At 38.8% G+C, this 16,865-nt stretch overlaps 1 protein-coding gene across 1 annotated transcript in view; it reads left to right on the forward strand.

Moving 5' to 3' along the window:
• Positions 1-16,169, forward strand: part of LOC135071636 (C-signal) — an 18,391-nt gene extending 2,222 nt beyond the window's left edge. The window contains exons 3-5 of the mRNA XM_063965399.1: positions 8,896-9,086; positions 15,515-15,664; positions 15,792-16,169. Of these exons, the coding sequence (XP_063821469.1) occupies positions 8,896-9,086; positions 15,515-15,664; positions 15,792-16,016 (566 nt within the window). The 3' untranslated portion in view covers positions 16,017-16,169. The remainder of the gene's footprint in view (positions 1-8,895; positions 9,087-15,514; positions 15,665-15,791) is intronic.
• Positions 16,170-16,865: the final 696 nt, after the last annotated feature.

The raw sequence follows: 16,865 nt of genomic DNA on the forward strand, positions 1-16,865 counted from the left end.
TTGTCTCCAGGTGAAAAGGCTCAATACCTTATAGGAAAACTTTCCGGAAAAGCACTTACAATTTGCTCGGGTATTCCACCGACTGGTGAGAACTATTACATAATTTGGAACAACCTATTAGAAAAATACCAAGACATAAGAGTACAAGCCTCTATGTATTTGGAACAATTAATAAACTTCAAATCGCAATCTTTAGATGAATTTTTGGAACAGTATTGCTCAGCTGAAGCTGCCTTACGACGTTTACAGATTGATGACCTTTCCGATTTCATTTTGACTCATATTGCTCTCAGTAAATTAGACAAAGACACTCTAAATTTATTTGAACAATCCATTAAGCACGTAAAAATGCCTACGTTTAATGATCTCAAGACTTTTATAAAAGAACAGAATAAAATCCATACTTTACGCTTATGTTTTACGCAGAATAAGCCGTACGTTAATAATAAAACGAATTTCGCATCGCAGTCTAAAAACTCGAAACTGACACAGTCGTTTGTTTCTAATACAGCTTCTGGAGTAAAACTCAATCAACATTACTTCCAATCTCAACCGAATTCGCAAGGCTCATACACTCCATCCGCTGTACGCAAGAATTGTCAACTTTGTAAGACGGAACCTGAACATGCCCTGTTCAAATGCAGTTATTTTCTCTCGAAAAATGCGCCAACTCGCCACTCTTTAGTTACGAAATGTAACTTTTGTCTCAATTGTTTAGGCTTTCATAACATCAAAGATTGCAAATCTCAAAATCGTTGCTCAGTTTGCCAACGTAAACATCACACTCTTATTCATATAGATAACTTTAACGTGAATAGACCTATGACGTCACAACAGCTGACTTGCAGCGCGACGCTTTCGCCGACCGACGCGTCCATGTCCGCGCACGGTCCGGTCACGCCGCCGTTGCAATCGATGCCAACCAACAATGTGTCTCTCTCTGCAGTCACGCCGTCGATCGCTGATGAATCTAGTACCACGGTCTTATTACCCACCGCGTCAGTGTATACTTATGACAATAATAAGACGTGTCAAAAATTACGCGTGTTTCTAGACACAGGTTCGATGAGCAACTTTATCACAAATAAATGTTGTGCGCGACTGAACTTAAAAGTCAATCCGCTACCTACCACTATTAAGGGCATAGGTCAGTCTGAAAGTGTGTCGCTAGGATATGTATCTTTCACAATTGCCTCACGCTTTGATCCCAGGTGTAAATACACTATTAACGCACGCGTCATTGATACAATAACCGATTATTTACCTAATGTAAAGGTTGACATAACCCAGTTATCACATTTACAAGGTCTTCCTATGGCTGATGACAGCTTCGATATCCCTGCTGAAATCGATTGTTTGTTAGGCAATGAGATATTCCCGCTTCTTTTAGGTAGTAATAAAATAACTTCACCGCAATCCTCTGTCATCGCTATCGAAACCACGCTCGGATATCTCGCTATGGGACGCGCTCAGTGCTACTCAGCTCATTCACGCAATGATAATAAAGCATTCTTTTGCAATGTAGACTCGCACTCATTAGAATCACTCACGCAACGCTTTTGGGAGCTTGAAAGTGTACCTACTAAGAGACACATCAGCCCTGACGACGAAATATGTGAAAACATTTTCCAATCAACTCATTCTCGCGACGACTCTGGGACGTATACCGTTTCTTTGCCATTTAAACTCGACCCATCAGAACTCGGCGATTCTTACTTTACTGCTAGGCGTCGCTTCTATAACTTAGAGAAAAAGTTAGACTCAACTCCGGGCTTACGCACTAACTATAATGAAAATATTCAAGACTGTATCGATCGCGGTTTTCTGTCAAAAGTCGAAAACGCATCGAATTCAGAGGAAAATACTCCAAATTATTATATACCTCATCATGCAGTATACCGACCAGATAAACTCACTTCAAAAACTCGAGTCGTTTTAGATGCAAGTTGTAAAACAACCTCTGGAAAGTCGTTAAATGGTGTTCTTTACACTGGCCCAAACTTACAAAGTAATATTTTTGATCTTTTAATTAACTTACGCATTTTCTCAGTCGCTTTATCTGCTGATATTGAAAAGATGTATTTCTGTGTGAAGCTTGATCAAAATCACCACCCGTTTCAACGCATATTATTTCGATTTGATCCTGAATCACCGATTGATACTTATCAATACAATAGGGTTTCTTTTGGCGTTTCTAGCTCGCCTTACCTCGCTATGCGTGTCGTTCGCCAACTCGCTGAGGACGAGCGCGCGAATTATCCTATCGCCGCGTCTGAAGCTCAATCCTGTATGTATATGGACGATTATGTCTCATCGATGGACGGGTTAGAAAAAGCTGAACAATCTTACCATCAAATGGTTAAGATGTTCATGGCCGGGGGGTTTAAAATGGTTAAGTGGATCTCGAACAACCCTGAGCTTATAAATAAGATTCCCGATTCGCATAAAAATCCACAGCTCGTCGATTTTGACACTGACTCAGAAATTACGACAAAAATCATAGGCATGCAGTGGCAACCTAATGATGACGTTTTTCTTTACAAAATTAACTCTACTAACTCTGACCAATGCACAAAACGCACGATTCTTTCCGCAACCGCTAGATTATTCGACCCTTTGGGTTTGCTAGGCCCTGTGACAGCGTTTCTCAAACTCTTAATTCAAGAATGCTGGCAGCGCGAACTTGAATGGGATCAGCCAGTTCCAGACTCAATAAAAAATAAATGGAATCGGTTTGATAGTGAGATTAACTATTTATCGCAATTAAAAATATCTCGTCATATAGGAATCACCGCGGGTTGCCACGTCACTATCATGGGCTTCGCGGACGCCAGCGAAGTATGCTACGGAGCTGTGGTTTATGTGCGCGTGAGCTCTGATGCAGATTCACCCGGTGAAGTCTTTCTTATCGCATCCAAATCGCGTGTCGCGCCTTTAAAGAAAATATCTCTTGCGCGGCTTGAACTGTGCGCAGCGCTGCTCTTAACAAATCTTTTATTATCGGTTCGCGATAGTATAGAGAATCGTTATCCTGTTAACTCAATTTACGCATTTTCGGACTCGACTGTCACTCTCACGTGGATACATTCTCCCGCGTACAAATTTCACACATTTGTTGCGAATAGAATTACTGAAATTAATTCGAAACTCAACGCCAAAATTTGGTATCATGTTAATGGAAATGAAAATCCTGCAGATGTAATATCGCGACCGGTAACTCCTAAAGCATTATTAAATCAATTAAATTGGTTTCACTCTCCTCAATGGACAGCTCAGCCAATCTCGCAATGGCCTATCGAGCCATTTCAAGTTTCATCTAACAGTGTTCGACTGGAAGAGAAAACTATCGCTCTTGTTTCAGAGACAAGCTCTCAATCGAACTCTCACCCTTTCGATCGATTAATTGATCGCATTTCCACGTACCCAAAATTATTACGCGCTACTGTGTACGTGTTACGCTTCGCTAAAATACTACGTTCAAACGGAGTGGTTACATCCTCTGATTTAGAACTCGCTGAACTCTATTTAGTACGCCATATACAGGCACTATTTTTTACTCAAGATATGCACGCAATTAAAAATAATAAACCCTTTAACAAATCGCTTCTCAAACTTAACCCTTTCATTGACTCTGATAATATACTTCGTGTCGGAGGTCGACTCACTCACTCTCAACTCAACTATGGACAAAAGCATCCAATCATTCTATCGCCTAAACATCGCTTCACTCAACTTTTAGTTGATTACTTTCATGTATGTAATTTACATACTGGTCCTTCACTTCTACTCAGTCTGCTTAGACAGAAATTTTGGATACTTTCCGCACGTAACTTAGTACGTCAAAGAGTGCATCAATGCAATATCTGTTTTCGTTTAAACCCTAAATCTACAAACCCTCTTATGGGCGACTTGCCATCATTTCGCGTTTCAGAAGCTAAAGCCTTTGTTTATACATCGGTCGATTATGCAGGTCCCTTCTTTATTACTCACATTCGCCGCAGAGGTGTTAAAAGCCAGAAGGCTTATATTTGTTTATTTTGCTGTCTTACAACTAAGGCTCTACACATAGAGTTAGTTTCAGACTTAAGCTCTGATCTATTTCTCGCCGCTTTTCGTCGATTCATTTGTAGAAGAGGCCCCGTTTCCATGATATATAGCGACGGAGGTACTAACTTCATTGGCGCTAAACGCAAGCTTGACGAAATTTACGCTCTTTTAGAATCTGACTCTCACAAAAATTATTTAAGTTCACATTTGGCTGAACAACGCATTAAGTTTCTTCATAGTCCACCATATGGCCCGCACTTTAACGGCATCACAGAGATAAATGTTCGTTATGTAAAAACGCATCTTTATAAAGTTATTGGTCTTCAAGTGTTAACATACGAAGAGTTCAACACTGTACTTGTACAAATAGAAGGCTTATTGAATAGTAGACCATTGTGTGTTCTTAGCTCTGACCCATCTGATATATCCGCTCTCACTCCCAATCACTTTCTCAATATAACTCCACTGAAATTCTTACCAGTAGAGAATGTCTCTGATATTTCTGACAATCGGTTAACGCGTTATCAGTTAGTCAATAAATTAGTGCAAAGCTTTTGGCGTCGCTGGAGTCAGGAGTATTTAACTTCTCTACAACGCCGTGAAAAGTGGAATACGGTGACCAAACCGATAGATGTGGGCTCTGTTGTTGTTATAAAAGATGACAATGCGCATCCTCTTTGTTGGCCACTGGGTGTGGTTGTGGAAGTATACCCCGGAAAGGACAAAATCATTCGCACCTTAAAGATTCGCACTGCAACCGGTACTTATGTTCGGCCTGTAGTTAGAGTTTGTCCTCTTCCTTTACAGTAACTCAAATAATGCTCTTAATTTTAATATTCTTAACTTTAATTTAACTCAACTTTAATTTTAATTTAACTCAACTTTAACGCTAATTTAACTCGTTTAGTTCTCTCTAACGCATGCTTTTTACGTTTTTAACTTTATTTTTTCTTACAAACGCTACTCAATCTAGAGGAAGACCTCTAGGCCGGGGGAGTTGTACGCGCCAGCATTAAAACCTCATACATTTCAAACTCATGTCACACTATTCTATCACTCATTCTGACAGTCCTTTTTCCTATCCTCTCCCTCCCACCTTCAGTCTCGCTCTCGCATCGCAACGCGCCGCTTCGCCTACCTATCTAGGCGTTAATTACTAAATAAGTATCCAAAATAAACCAATTCAAATAAACCCAAATCGCGCGCTAAACTCATCTCAATAAAAAGTCAAGTGTTTGTGAAAGTGAAAGAAGAACCAAGCTTGGACCGTCCTGTGGAGTCTGCTCAATCGAAGGTATCCCATCCCATTCCTATCCCAATCTCCTACAGGGGGTGACACAAGTCGCGCAGATTAGTACTCACTGGCGCATCTGCATGGCATGGGTGCGATTGTCTTTAAATCGGTAGGTAACCCCAAAATCCTGGGGATACCAGGGGGTGCCTTAGGACTTATGACCGGGGGGGGGGGGGGGGGGGGGGGGGTGATCGCCCCGGGTGCCAACCCGTGCTACGCCGCCACTGGATAAGTCAGAATAAAGTAATACGAAAAACGCCTTAAAACAAAAAGTGACAATATTTCTCTTACATTTTTAAGAAGATTGTTGCATCACTTCGTAGAATATTGTGTTTATCCAAATTGTGTAATATTAAAACAACAAGAAAGATTTTTAAATGATTAAGTAGTTATAATTTTTTTTAACAGCTAACAAAAATGCCACCAGTCAATCCAAACACTAGTAAAATCAAAGAAATTATCAAGGTAATTACTACTTTATCTAGCGTTTGTGGACTATTTATTTATTTATTCGATCACCAACAAGGTTACATTGAGGCTTCACAAAAGTAACTATAAAGAAATGAAAATGCCTTGGATTCGATCGAGATCTGAGCAGTGCTACAGTCTCTCCAACGGTGCCAAATTGACTATAGATACATCGAAGTGTTGAAAGGCTTGTACGAAAACGCCACAATGTCGGTTCGTCTCCAGGATCAGGACTCGAAACTCATCCAGTTGCAGCAAGGGGTGAGACAGGGAGACGTCATAATATCTCTGATACTGTTCAACACCGCCCTGGAAGATGTTTTCAAGCTTCTGGACTGGAGCGGATTCAGCATAAATATCAACGAGTACAATCATCCACCTTCGATTTGCGGACGATGTCGTAATCATGGCTGAGACTGTGGAAGATCTAGGCATAATGCTCGATGGCCTAAGTAGAGCCTCTCAACAAGTGGGCCTGAAAATGAATATGGACAAGACAAAAAACATGTCAAATGTCCATGTAGTATCCACTCATCTGGAGACTCTACACTAGAAAGTTGGTTGACAATGTATGTATACCTGGGACAAACAGTCCAGTTACGTAGGTCCAACATCGAGAAAAATCCAACTCGGCTGGGCAGCGTTCGGGAAGCTTAGTGATATTCTCACGTCCGAAATACCGTAGTGCGTCAAGACAAAAGTCTTTGATCAGTGTGTGTTGCCAGTGATATTTTATGGATCTGAGAGGTCACAAAAAAGGTGATGGAGCGTGCGATGCTCAGTTAGTTTCCCTACGTGATTGAATCAGAAATGAGGAGATCCACAGGAGAACCAAAGTGACCGACAGAGCCCGCAGAATCGCTAAAATCAAGTGGCAGTAGCCGGGGCACATAGCTCGCAGAGGTAATGGCCGCTGGATAATGATCCAGAATTTATACCTACTTCTCTGAGCCCTTTTCCCATGAAAAATCACTATCTAGTTCGTCAAGTTCATCGAGGTCATCAAGTTCTTGTTGTTTAAAGGCTGCCTGAACAAAAGAGTAGGTACCTTATTTTCTAAGAAGTTGATTTATGTGATGTAATTTTATAGTAATTTCATGTGTGTAACGTATTTATTTCTGATCGAGAATTTACATTTATTACTGTTACCATAGGTACCACTTAATCCAAATTATAAAGTTTTAAGTTCATTAAAATTACTGATTTTTCTATGTTAGTTTTATTTAATAATAATCATTTTTTAATCTTTCATCGTCAAATTTATATGAAAATAGTGACATTTCTACCGGAATTAATAATACAACATTAACATGTTTTTAATTGAAAACTGTCACTGTCTCAATTTTAGTGGAAAAGTGACAGTATTTTTAGGGAAAAAATTAAATATTAAATAAACCATTATGATAATTTGAAAGATAATTATATTCCCGTAAAAGCCAAACAAGCCACTACTGGTATTTAACAAAAAACAAAACATTTAAGAACATTTAGCACACTTTGCAAAGGTTTTAAAATTTGAGTATTTCAAATGCTTTTCCCGAAAAATCTACTTTTTTGTATAGTGACAGTTTGATTATGAACGTGCGATTCATTGTAAAGAAAGTTATTAAAATGTATCTATAGCTCAGTGGCAATGATTAGAAGTTTTTAAGTAACAGTCGCCCGGCAAGCGAAAGGTCGTGGGTTCAATTTTTATAGCCACGATAACCGAACGGTGGAGAGGTCGGAGTGGCCGACTCGAGATCCGAGGAACGCGGGTTCGAATCCCACCGCCGCGCTTGACTATTGTGGTGAGCCCACTCGTAACTCAAGCTTATTTAGCTTACCACGAGGGGCTTTTTTGGGCAATACAAATTGCTAATAATCTTAAAAAAAAAAACCACCTGAGGCAAATCCATTTAATCAAGTTTTAAAATAAATTGTTTTCTCCAGTTTTCACATAAATCCTATGCTCAGATCATAGAAAGAGAATAGATATGAAGTCGCGCGTAACTACAACGAGAACCAGTGTCCCCACATTTCCCCCACCACAGCTCCCACACACACATTCAACTGTGTAAAAACAAAGCAACTGAGAGTCTACGACAACATGTGCAACCGGCTTAAAAGTGCTGTGATTGGCCAGAAGGCATGCCTTATGGCCAATCAATGGCCGCGTGACGTGACGCACACTTTGAAAACTAGTGAGGGAACAAAGATAAAATGGAGTCGACAAAATATCGATACTATAAATCGCTAGGGGCAAGGCTCGAAACTGATTTCACAAAATGCTTATGTATGAAAACCTTTTTATTATTATACGTTATTATTAACTACTATCACGCATTTACTTTTTAATTATGGCGATCTGTGTACCGCACATGTTTATCAAAAATAATGCCTATATTAGGCTTTCACTAGCTCTTATAGTAATTACATAGTTGACAGTTACTAATTACTTCTACTGTTATTATTTTTTTTGTAAAATCTTATAATCGCAAGTAACACATCATTTTTTTATTTAAAATTACAAAATAGAAAATTATAATTTACTTCTATTTATCGATAATAGGAAACCGCATTAGAACACGAGCACGGCACTATGTTACGACCGGCACATGCGGCCGTACTGTGTATTGTCACACGAAAGTGGATATCGGAAGAAATTAAATACATTGCGCAGTAGTTGAGCATGACATAAAGTGGTTGCTAACTAAATCGTCAATGTACAAGTGTGTTAGAATTTTTATCACCACTGATTTCGATATCGCAGTAACTGTTACGGCACTGAATTCGTTCGTAAAAATGTTTAGTTTTTTAAATACCAATGGATTTGCAATACTTACATGTAGTAAATGACTCCATTGTTCCTGTAGTTCTTCGTTTCACTTGTTTTATTGCACGTAACGACGCATTATCCAAAATATCGGAGAACATTTCCTTAGTACGACTGAATCGCGACTAACCTAGCTACGCGGCCGATGTTCGTTTCTGGGCATATCGCGGAGACACGCGCCACGCCCCCGTTTCACATCTATTCCCTTCTATGATCTGAGATCCTATGTAATTAAATCGCCCCTCATTCCTCAAAAGTTGTATTTTTTTAGATGTAACAAACGTCCAAGGCTTTGGCGACTTATCTTCACGGGTAGCCCAAGGCGTGGGAAACTCTGGGTTAAATCTGCTTATAAACAATGCCGGTGTGGCCACTAAATTCACCAAAATCAACTTAGTGAAAGCCGAACAGCTAATTGAAAACCTGACAATCAATACTGTGGCACCGATCATGTTGACGAAGGTAAGTACCTAGTTAAATGCACAATCAGAAACATGAAAAAAAAAACAAAGAAAAGAACACGAGTCAATCTATTTTGTTTAATTGCCATTCATAAGCGGTAGCGGGAGCGGGGTTTCTATTTTGTAGGTAAAATTAGTAGTAGTTTCTGTTTTTTGGTCCCTTGAGACTTTATGTACCTATCATGGTGACTGACAGATGTTTTCTGTATACAAAAGTGTCCATAAAATCTAACGTAGAAGAACTAATTAAGTAACGGTAGCATTTCTGTCCGGTATTCAACGTTGTAGTGTAAGTCCATGTCGTTATTGGTCGAATTATTAGCTAAGGCTTGCTTTTTTTTTTTTTTTTTTTTTTTTTGGCTCGCACGGCTTGTGCATTTGCCACGACAAAGGTAGGGAAACGAAAATGTAGGAAATATCGGAATTTCGGAAATTAAAAAGGATAGGATCAATATAGGTAGGTAGGTAGATGTAATAAGATATTAAAAATATAATTTAAAACATATATGAGGTACAAAGACTAAACCTTTATATCATTTTTAGACAGGAATAAGGAGATACATTTATAAATATCTTGATCGTTTGTGCATAAAAGGGTATTAATACAAGTGGGAAAAGGGACACGGAGGGTTAACAATGAGGACATAAAAAAGGAGCGATCATACTTCGGACAGGAAAACAGGATGTGATTAATATCACCTACTTCAGAGCCACAATCGCATAAATTACTATCAATGATTTTAAGTCTGGCTAAATGTGCTGGCGTACACGTATGCCCTAACCGCATGCGAATAAGAATAGAGGTGGCTGTCTTATCGAGCGTCGTTCTGAAAAACCAAGGTTTAACCGGGATATTGGGCTGTATACTCTTATAATGCTTCCCTTTAACCAGGTCACTACTGTTCCATTCACCTTCCCAAGCTTTACGAAGATAGGATTTAGGAAGGGAAGCTAAATCATGAGAGAAGTTTTTATATGGGAAAATATCTCCACATTGTACTGCCTCATTTGCCATTTTATCTGCTATTTCGTTACCGGGAATATTACTGTGAGAGGGGATCCAGGCAAAAATTACCTGAAAACCATTCAGTCGGCATTTGTTAAGTAATATTCTACTATCAATAATTATTGGAAAATTAATATTAGCTTTAAAAGGGAATTTAGCAAAAGCTTGTAATGCACTTTTTGAGTCTGAAAAAATTATGGACTCTTTAAGTTTCATGAGTAATATATATTCTAATGATTTGTATAAACCATAGCATTCACCTGTAAATACTGACGTCTCAGGGGGGAACATCTTTTTTTGATTTATTTTGTACTGATAATGAAAGACTCCTACGCCCACGTTACCATCAGGTGAATGTTTCGAAGCGTCACAATAAATATGGTGCCAATCATGCCAGCCATTAGATTCTAAAACAAGGTTAAAAGTAGAGAAAGCAGAACTACCATATTTTGGAATATCCAAGTCGAAATAAATGTCAGGGGAGAGAATTAGGGATTCATAATTGGAGCAGAACAGAGGCATGTATGCAGATCTATGGCTAGGAGCTTGTAATGAAATATATTTACGAAAACTTATGACAAGGCACGGTGTAGTTTTATGAGTCCAATAAGGTACAGAGTCTACATATTCTGACAAATCTTGCAACTTAGAATAGAGAGGATGATTAAGAAATTGAAATGCACGAAATAGATATTTATCACTTAAAAATTGCCTTCGAAGACTAAGGGGAGGCTCAACACATTCAATTTGGACCGCATTATTAGGACTAGACCGCATTGCACCAGTGACAATACGAAGGGCTTTAGATTGAACAGTGTCAAGTTTGCGCAAACCCACAATGCTACAAGGTTCCAAAAAGAAAGACCCATAATCTAGAACACTTCGAATAATAGCGTTATACACAAGTTTCAGACTATAAGGATGTGCACCCCACCAAACTCCCGATAAGCATCTTAAGATATTCAAAAGCTTTTCACACCTAGCTAGTATATAGTACAAATGAGGTAAACCGGTTAACTTAGAGTCGAGGATTAAACCTAAAAACTTAGCCTCATTATGAACAGGTATAGCCGAATTATCATAATACACAGAAATAGGCGGTGGACATCGCATCCTGGAGAATAGAACTATTGAACTCTTATTTACTGACAGACTTAAGCCATTTTTATCTAGCCATGTCTTTAAAACGTTTAGAGTGGTAGACAAAGACTCACACAAATTTTGAATGTTTGAACCAGTAATATACATAACAAGATCGTCTGCATACTGTAAAATGTTAACTTTGTTATGTAAAGATGATTCTAAATCATAAGAGTAAATATTAAATAATAAAGGACTTAAAACTGATCCTTGAGGTAAGCCTCGCCAGATTGATCTAGATCTTGTCGATTCGCCACTTGAAACGTTAATGAATCGCTCAGATAATATGTTCATAATGAAATTTACTAATATTATAGGAACATTAAGCAAAATAAGTTTATTTTTAAGAATAGGTAATAACACATTATCATAAGCTGCTGTTATGTCTAAAAAGGCTGCAAGTAGAGATTTATTCATAGAAAATGCTAGGCGGATATCACAGGTGAAAATTCCCAAACTGTCAGAGGTACTCCTTCCTTTTCTGAACCCATATTGAGTATCGCTTAATAACCCTTTGCTCTCAATGAACCATTCCAGCCTATTTTTAATCAAGTGCTCTGCTACTTTAATAAGAACTGATGAGAGAGCAATAGGTCTATATGAGGCGGCATCATCCGAGGGTTTATTAGGCTTTAGGATTGGAATAATGTCCTGAGACTTCCAGGATGGAGGAACAAAGCCATTAATCATGATAGAATTAATAAGGGTTAAGTAGTATAACAGACTGGTATCGCTTAAGTGAGAGAGAAAAGAATACGGAATGCCATCACAACCGGGAGACGAATCTTTGACAGATGAAAGAATACCTTTAAGTTCGTCAAGATCAAATGGGGCTGAAAGACCAGTTCTAAAAGATGAGGGTGAGGTAACAGGAAGTATGTTATATAAAGGTACAGAAGGAGGGGCCAACTTATCTAAAAAGTTTTCTGTTACTTGTTCTGGGAGATGAGAAGAAGTGGAATTTTTGAAAGCAGATCTGAATCTTCTTATATTTGTCCATACCATTGAAGGAGGAGTGTTAGGAGAGATCGAAGAACAGAAATTTCGCCAACCTTCCCACTTTTTACGTTTTAATAATTTACGAGTACTGGTTATGGCTTCAGATAGTAAGTTATAGTTCTGATCAGTAGTGTTTTCACTATATGTTTTCTCAGCCTCTTTTCTTTTTTTAATGGCAGCTGTGCAATCATTATCCCACCATGGGGGAGAAGGGATTTTACTGGAGTGATGGCCTTTCACTGGAAACACCTCTTCTGCAGTCTCCAACAGAAGGGTGGCCAGTGCCTCCGCACATATCGACTGGTTCCTCTCCCCCACTACAGGGAGGGAAGCAATGCTTTGCTCAACTTTCTCTTTGTACAATTGCCAGTTAACATTGCCTAATTTAAATTTCATGCGAGGTGGGCGCCTAAAAGTAGATTTGTTAGGTACAGATGGAAACGTTATGAATATGGGGAAGTGATCACTACCATAAGAAGAAGTAAGTGTAGTCCAAGTCAAAGATGATGCTAAACTAGGTGAACATATAGAAATATCTGGGGCACTCACACCCTCATGAGGTGGAGTTCTTCTTGTTGGGAGGCCAGAGTTAAGAATACATAAGTTTTCGGAGTCAATTAAATCTAAAATCCTACTGCCATAATAATTAGAATTAGAACTCCCCCATGCCTGGTGCTGAGCATTAAAATCCCCAAGTATAATTATGGGTTTAGGAAAACTATGTATTAAATTATCTACTTCATCATAAATTAAGGATGATGGGTGAGGGATATATATAGATACATAAGTAATATTATTTATACTAACAGCTACAATAGAGAAATCAGCATTATGACGAGGAATTTGGATAATAGAAAAAGTGAGAGAGTCATGGATGAGCAGTGCTACACCACCATAATTATCCGCTCTGTCTTCTCTAACTGTAGAGAATCCAGAGACTTTAAATAAGGAGTCTGGCCGAAGCCACGTCTCCTGAAGAGCAAATATAGAAGACTTAAACTTATTAATTAAAAACAGTAAATCGCTTTTCTTGTTAGTAATACTACGGCAGTTCCACTGTATTATGGACAACTGGTCCATTATTACAGTTAATTACTTCTGAAGTATTCTTATTAGGAAGGGCAACGTTGGACGGTGAGGTAAAATAATTAGACTGGGACAAGGAATGAAGAAGAGTAATAAGCAGTTCTTTAATTGACATATTGGACAAAGAATCATTTTTGCTATCGTTTACAAGAATGCTTTGGGATGGGGAAAAAGGAGAATTCAAATCTTTAATCAGGGCCTCATGACTGGCCCGATCATATCCTTTATTAGATTTGGGAGGATCTTTTGGTTTTAAAAATATGGTCTTTTTGTATGAACTACTGGTGCTCATGTTATTTTTACTAAATCCAATATTCCTTTTATTTGGGCTTGGTGGAGGTGGAGAAGTTAATACATCCGCATAAGATTTGGTAGCCGGAGGGTGTAATTTCATTGCTTCAGCATAAGTCAAACATTCTTTTGCCATAGTTTCTTTAATATTTCGCTGTCTCAGAAACTCTGGACACTTTTTGCTGGTAGCAAAATGCGAACCAGAACATAAACAACACACAAGGTCATCTTCATGAACAGAACAGTTATCCCCGGAATGACTTTGACCGCACCTGAAGCAACGAGGAGTCGACCTACATTGACTTTTGATATGACCGTACCTGCAGCACTGAAAGCATTGAATGGTGGGGAATATGTACAACTCCACCGGTAAAGAAGTGAAGCACATAAATATTCTTTTGGGTAAGACTTGTCCGTCAAAGGTAACAACTACAGTTTCAATTGGTACAAATTCTGATTTACCATTGTTCACATTTTTCCTTTTTAAACGCCTAACTTTCAGAATGTTCCCACATCCAATTGGAACAGACATGTTCTCAATGATTTCCTCATCGGACCAATCTAAGGGTACCCCTCGGACAACCCCCATACGAGTAACATTAGTAACCGGGATGAACGCTTTGTACTTATTTAGAGTTAATAACTTGTTAGTCAAAAATGCATTGGCAGCTTCATGAGTTGAGAAAGATACAGACAATCTATTCCTACCAATTTTTTTCAGGCTTCCATTAATAACATTATGGATTGAATTCTTTTTTAAAAAATGGCCAAATGACACAGGGTGTACATTAACATTATCATTGGGAGAAGTTATCTCTCTTTGCACGTGTATTATGTATGGTGACAAATCCGACGCTAGATATGACTGCCTACCAACAGGTTGTCGTAAAAGATTCTCTTCAGAAACACTAGCTGAATTTGGTACTGAAGGGTTGATATTCAAAGTAGAATCCAAAGCGGATTTAGAATTTAGAAGTGACTTGTCCGATGAACTTTCGCATTGACAATCGTTTTCATTTATCACGCCTTGTTTATTATGGTGCCTCCTTTTTTTATTGCAATGTTTACACAGTTTTCGGGGAGCATGAGTTCGTTTTCGTTTGCTACTAACATTGCATTCAGAACCGTCCGTATCCACAAAAGAGCTTTCGCTTACCAAGTTTACATTATCAGACGAGATAGTTACAAAGTTAGAAGCCTGGGGGATGCCTCCCCCAGGATCATCAGAGACGTCCATCGGACCAATTAAAGAAAAGAACAACTTACCAGTTGCCCGATGAAAAAGTACACAAATTATAAAATAAATACAATAATACACTTAAAACAAATACACTACACTACTTTACTGATCCTATTTAGCTATTAATTATAACAAAAATTAATAAAACCGTAGAATGACGTCTACACCGCCCGACGTTTCCCGCGCTTTCCCCTAAGGCTTGCTTGTCTATGGATAACCAGCAAGCCTACTCTACACTACACTAAACTCCGCGTGCGACCGCCTACACTCATAGCTCAAGGGCCTCAAGGCATTATGTTTCAATACATCGTCATCCATTAATGTGGTAGTACCCAGCTAATCCTTTTATTCTTAAAAAGATAATAATCGAAATTCAATTTAAAAATACCTAACTATATTCCGTACTGCTGCAGTTCAAAGACCATTTGCCTTTCAATTTAGTTTTGAATTCCTGGATTAATCCACTTTGCATTATACTTTTTTTGTCGACCGTTTGGTGTAGTGGTTCGAAACGGACTACTACGCAGAGGTCCCGGGTTCGATTCCCGGCCGGGCAGAAATTGAAATGATTAATCTGGGTGTGTGTTACTATGTAAAAACTATTTGTGGCTAGATGGCGCTGTATGAAATAGTCCAAAGATCTTTTTATTTATTTAATATTTTTCAGAGTCTATTGCCGCTTCTGAAACAAGCGGCTGAGGCGAACAGCGACAAGCCATTGGGCGCGGCGCGAGCCGCCGTCATCAACATGAGCTCGGTGCTGGGCTCTATCGCGCAAAATGACCAAGGCGGCTTCTATCCCTACAGATGTTCAAAGGTAAACTAAATATTCACAAATATGTGTGCATGTCCGTGACACAATGTTCCAAAGTTATAGGTATAAAACTTTATGAACCCAAATGTCGAAGGAAGTCACATTGCTAACAAGCGTTAATTTTTTACAGGCAGCTCTAAACGCGGCAACAAAATCCATGAGCATAGACCTAAAGAAAGAAGCGATACTGGTGGCTTCCATGCACCCCGGATGGGTGAAGACCGACATGGGTGGCAAGAACGCGCCGCTAGATGTCGACTCAGCCGTCAGTGGGATATTCGCCACGATCGAGAAGTTGGGCGCAGCGGACACGGGGAAGTTTGTGCAGTACGACGGAACTGAACTGCCTTGGTAGTTTAGAGCACAAAATACTGCGGCGAATCCAGCTTATTATTCTTGTACCAAAAATATTTTTATACTAATTAGCACAAGCAAAATATTTAAAAAGTTCAACTTAAGTAAACTCAAATAAGCATTTTAGGTGTCGCAAATAAAGGGATGATTTTTTAATGGCTTTTGTTGTCATTTTTGTCAACCTAAACTTCCACATTCAAGTAGGTAGGTAGAGGTGCGTAAATAACTTAGGGACCTAACCTACCCCACCTTGTGACAGGGTTCTGTTGTTATTCATAATGGTGTGGTGTATTGACGAAAACTATACCCCAACAACTCCTAAAAATACTTGCCTTCCAACTTCTTACTAACTTAACTTACCTTCCCAAGTGCGAATGGGGCATTCTTTTACAGTAGACATAGACCTCATTTTACCCGAACTAGGAACACCTAAAATAAAACGTTAAGATATTATAAAGCACCAGATTTAAAGTTTTGTTTCTTTTTCCTTCTCTAATGGTGCAACTGCTGGATTGTATGGGATGAATGTCAGAAGTGAGTAACCAGTTCCTGGCCAGGATCGCAAGAGAAAGTATTTTGTATTGTACCTACAGATTTATAACGAACTTCTTAGCTTACCTTATGTGAGGGGGGAGGAGCTACTGTGTGAGAGCACGCGGTTCGATAAAATTTAACTTGATTGGATTTACCTCCGAATTTACTGCAGGCATTCTTATCCAAACATAATGTCGATAAATCCATCTTAAGTACACAAGACACCTTACAACTGGAAATTCATTCCAGGAGAAAAACTGCTATAAAGCTGGAAATCTACACAAAAGTATTTTAATGCTACAGTCACTTAATAAAA

The sequence above is a fragment of the Ostrinia nubilalis genome, chromosome 5 (genome assembly GCF_963855985.1).
Source record: "Ostrinia nubilalis chromosome 5, ilOstNubi1.1, whole genome shotgun sequence".
Lineage (NCBI taxonomy): Eukaryota > Metazoa > Arthropoda > Insecta > Lepidoptera > Crambidae > Ostrinia > Ostrinia nubilalis.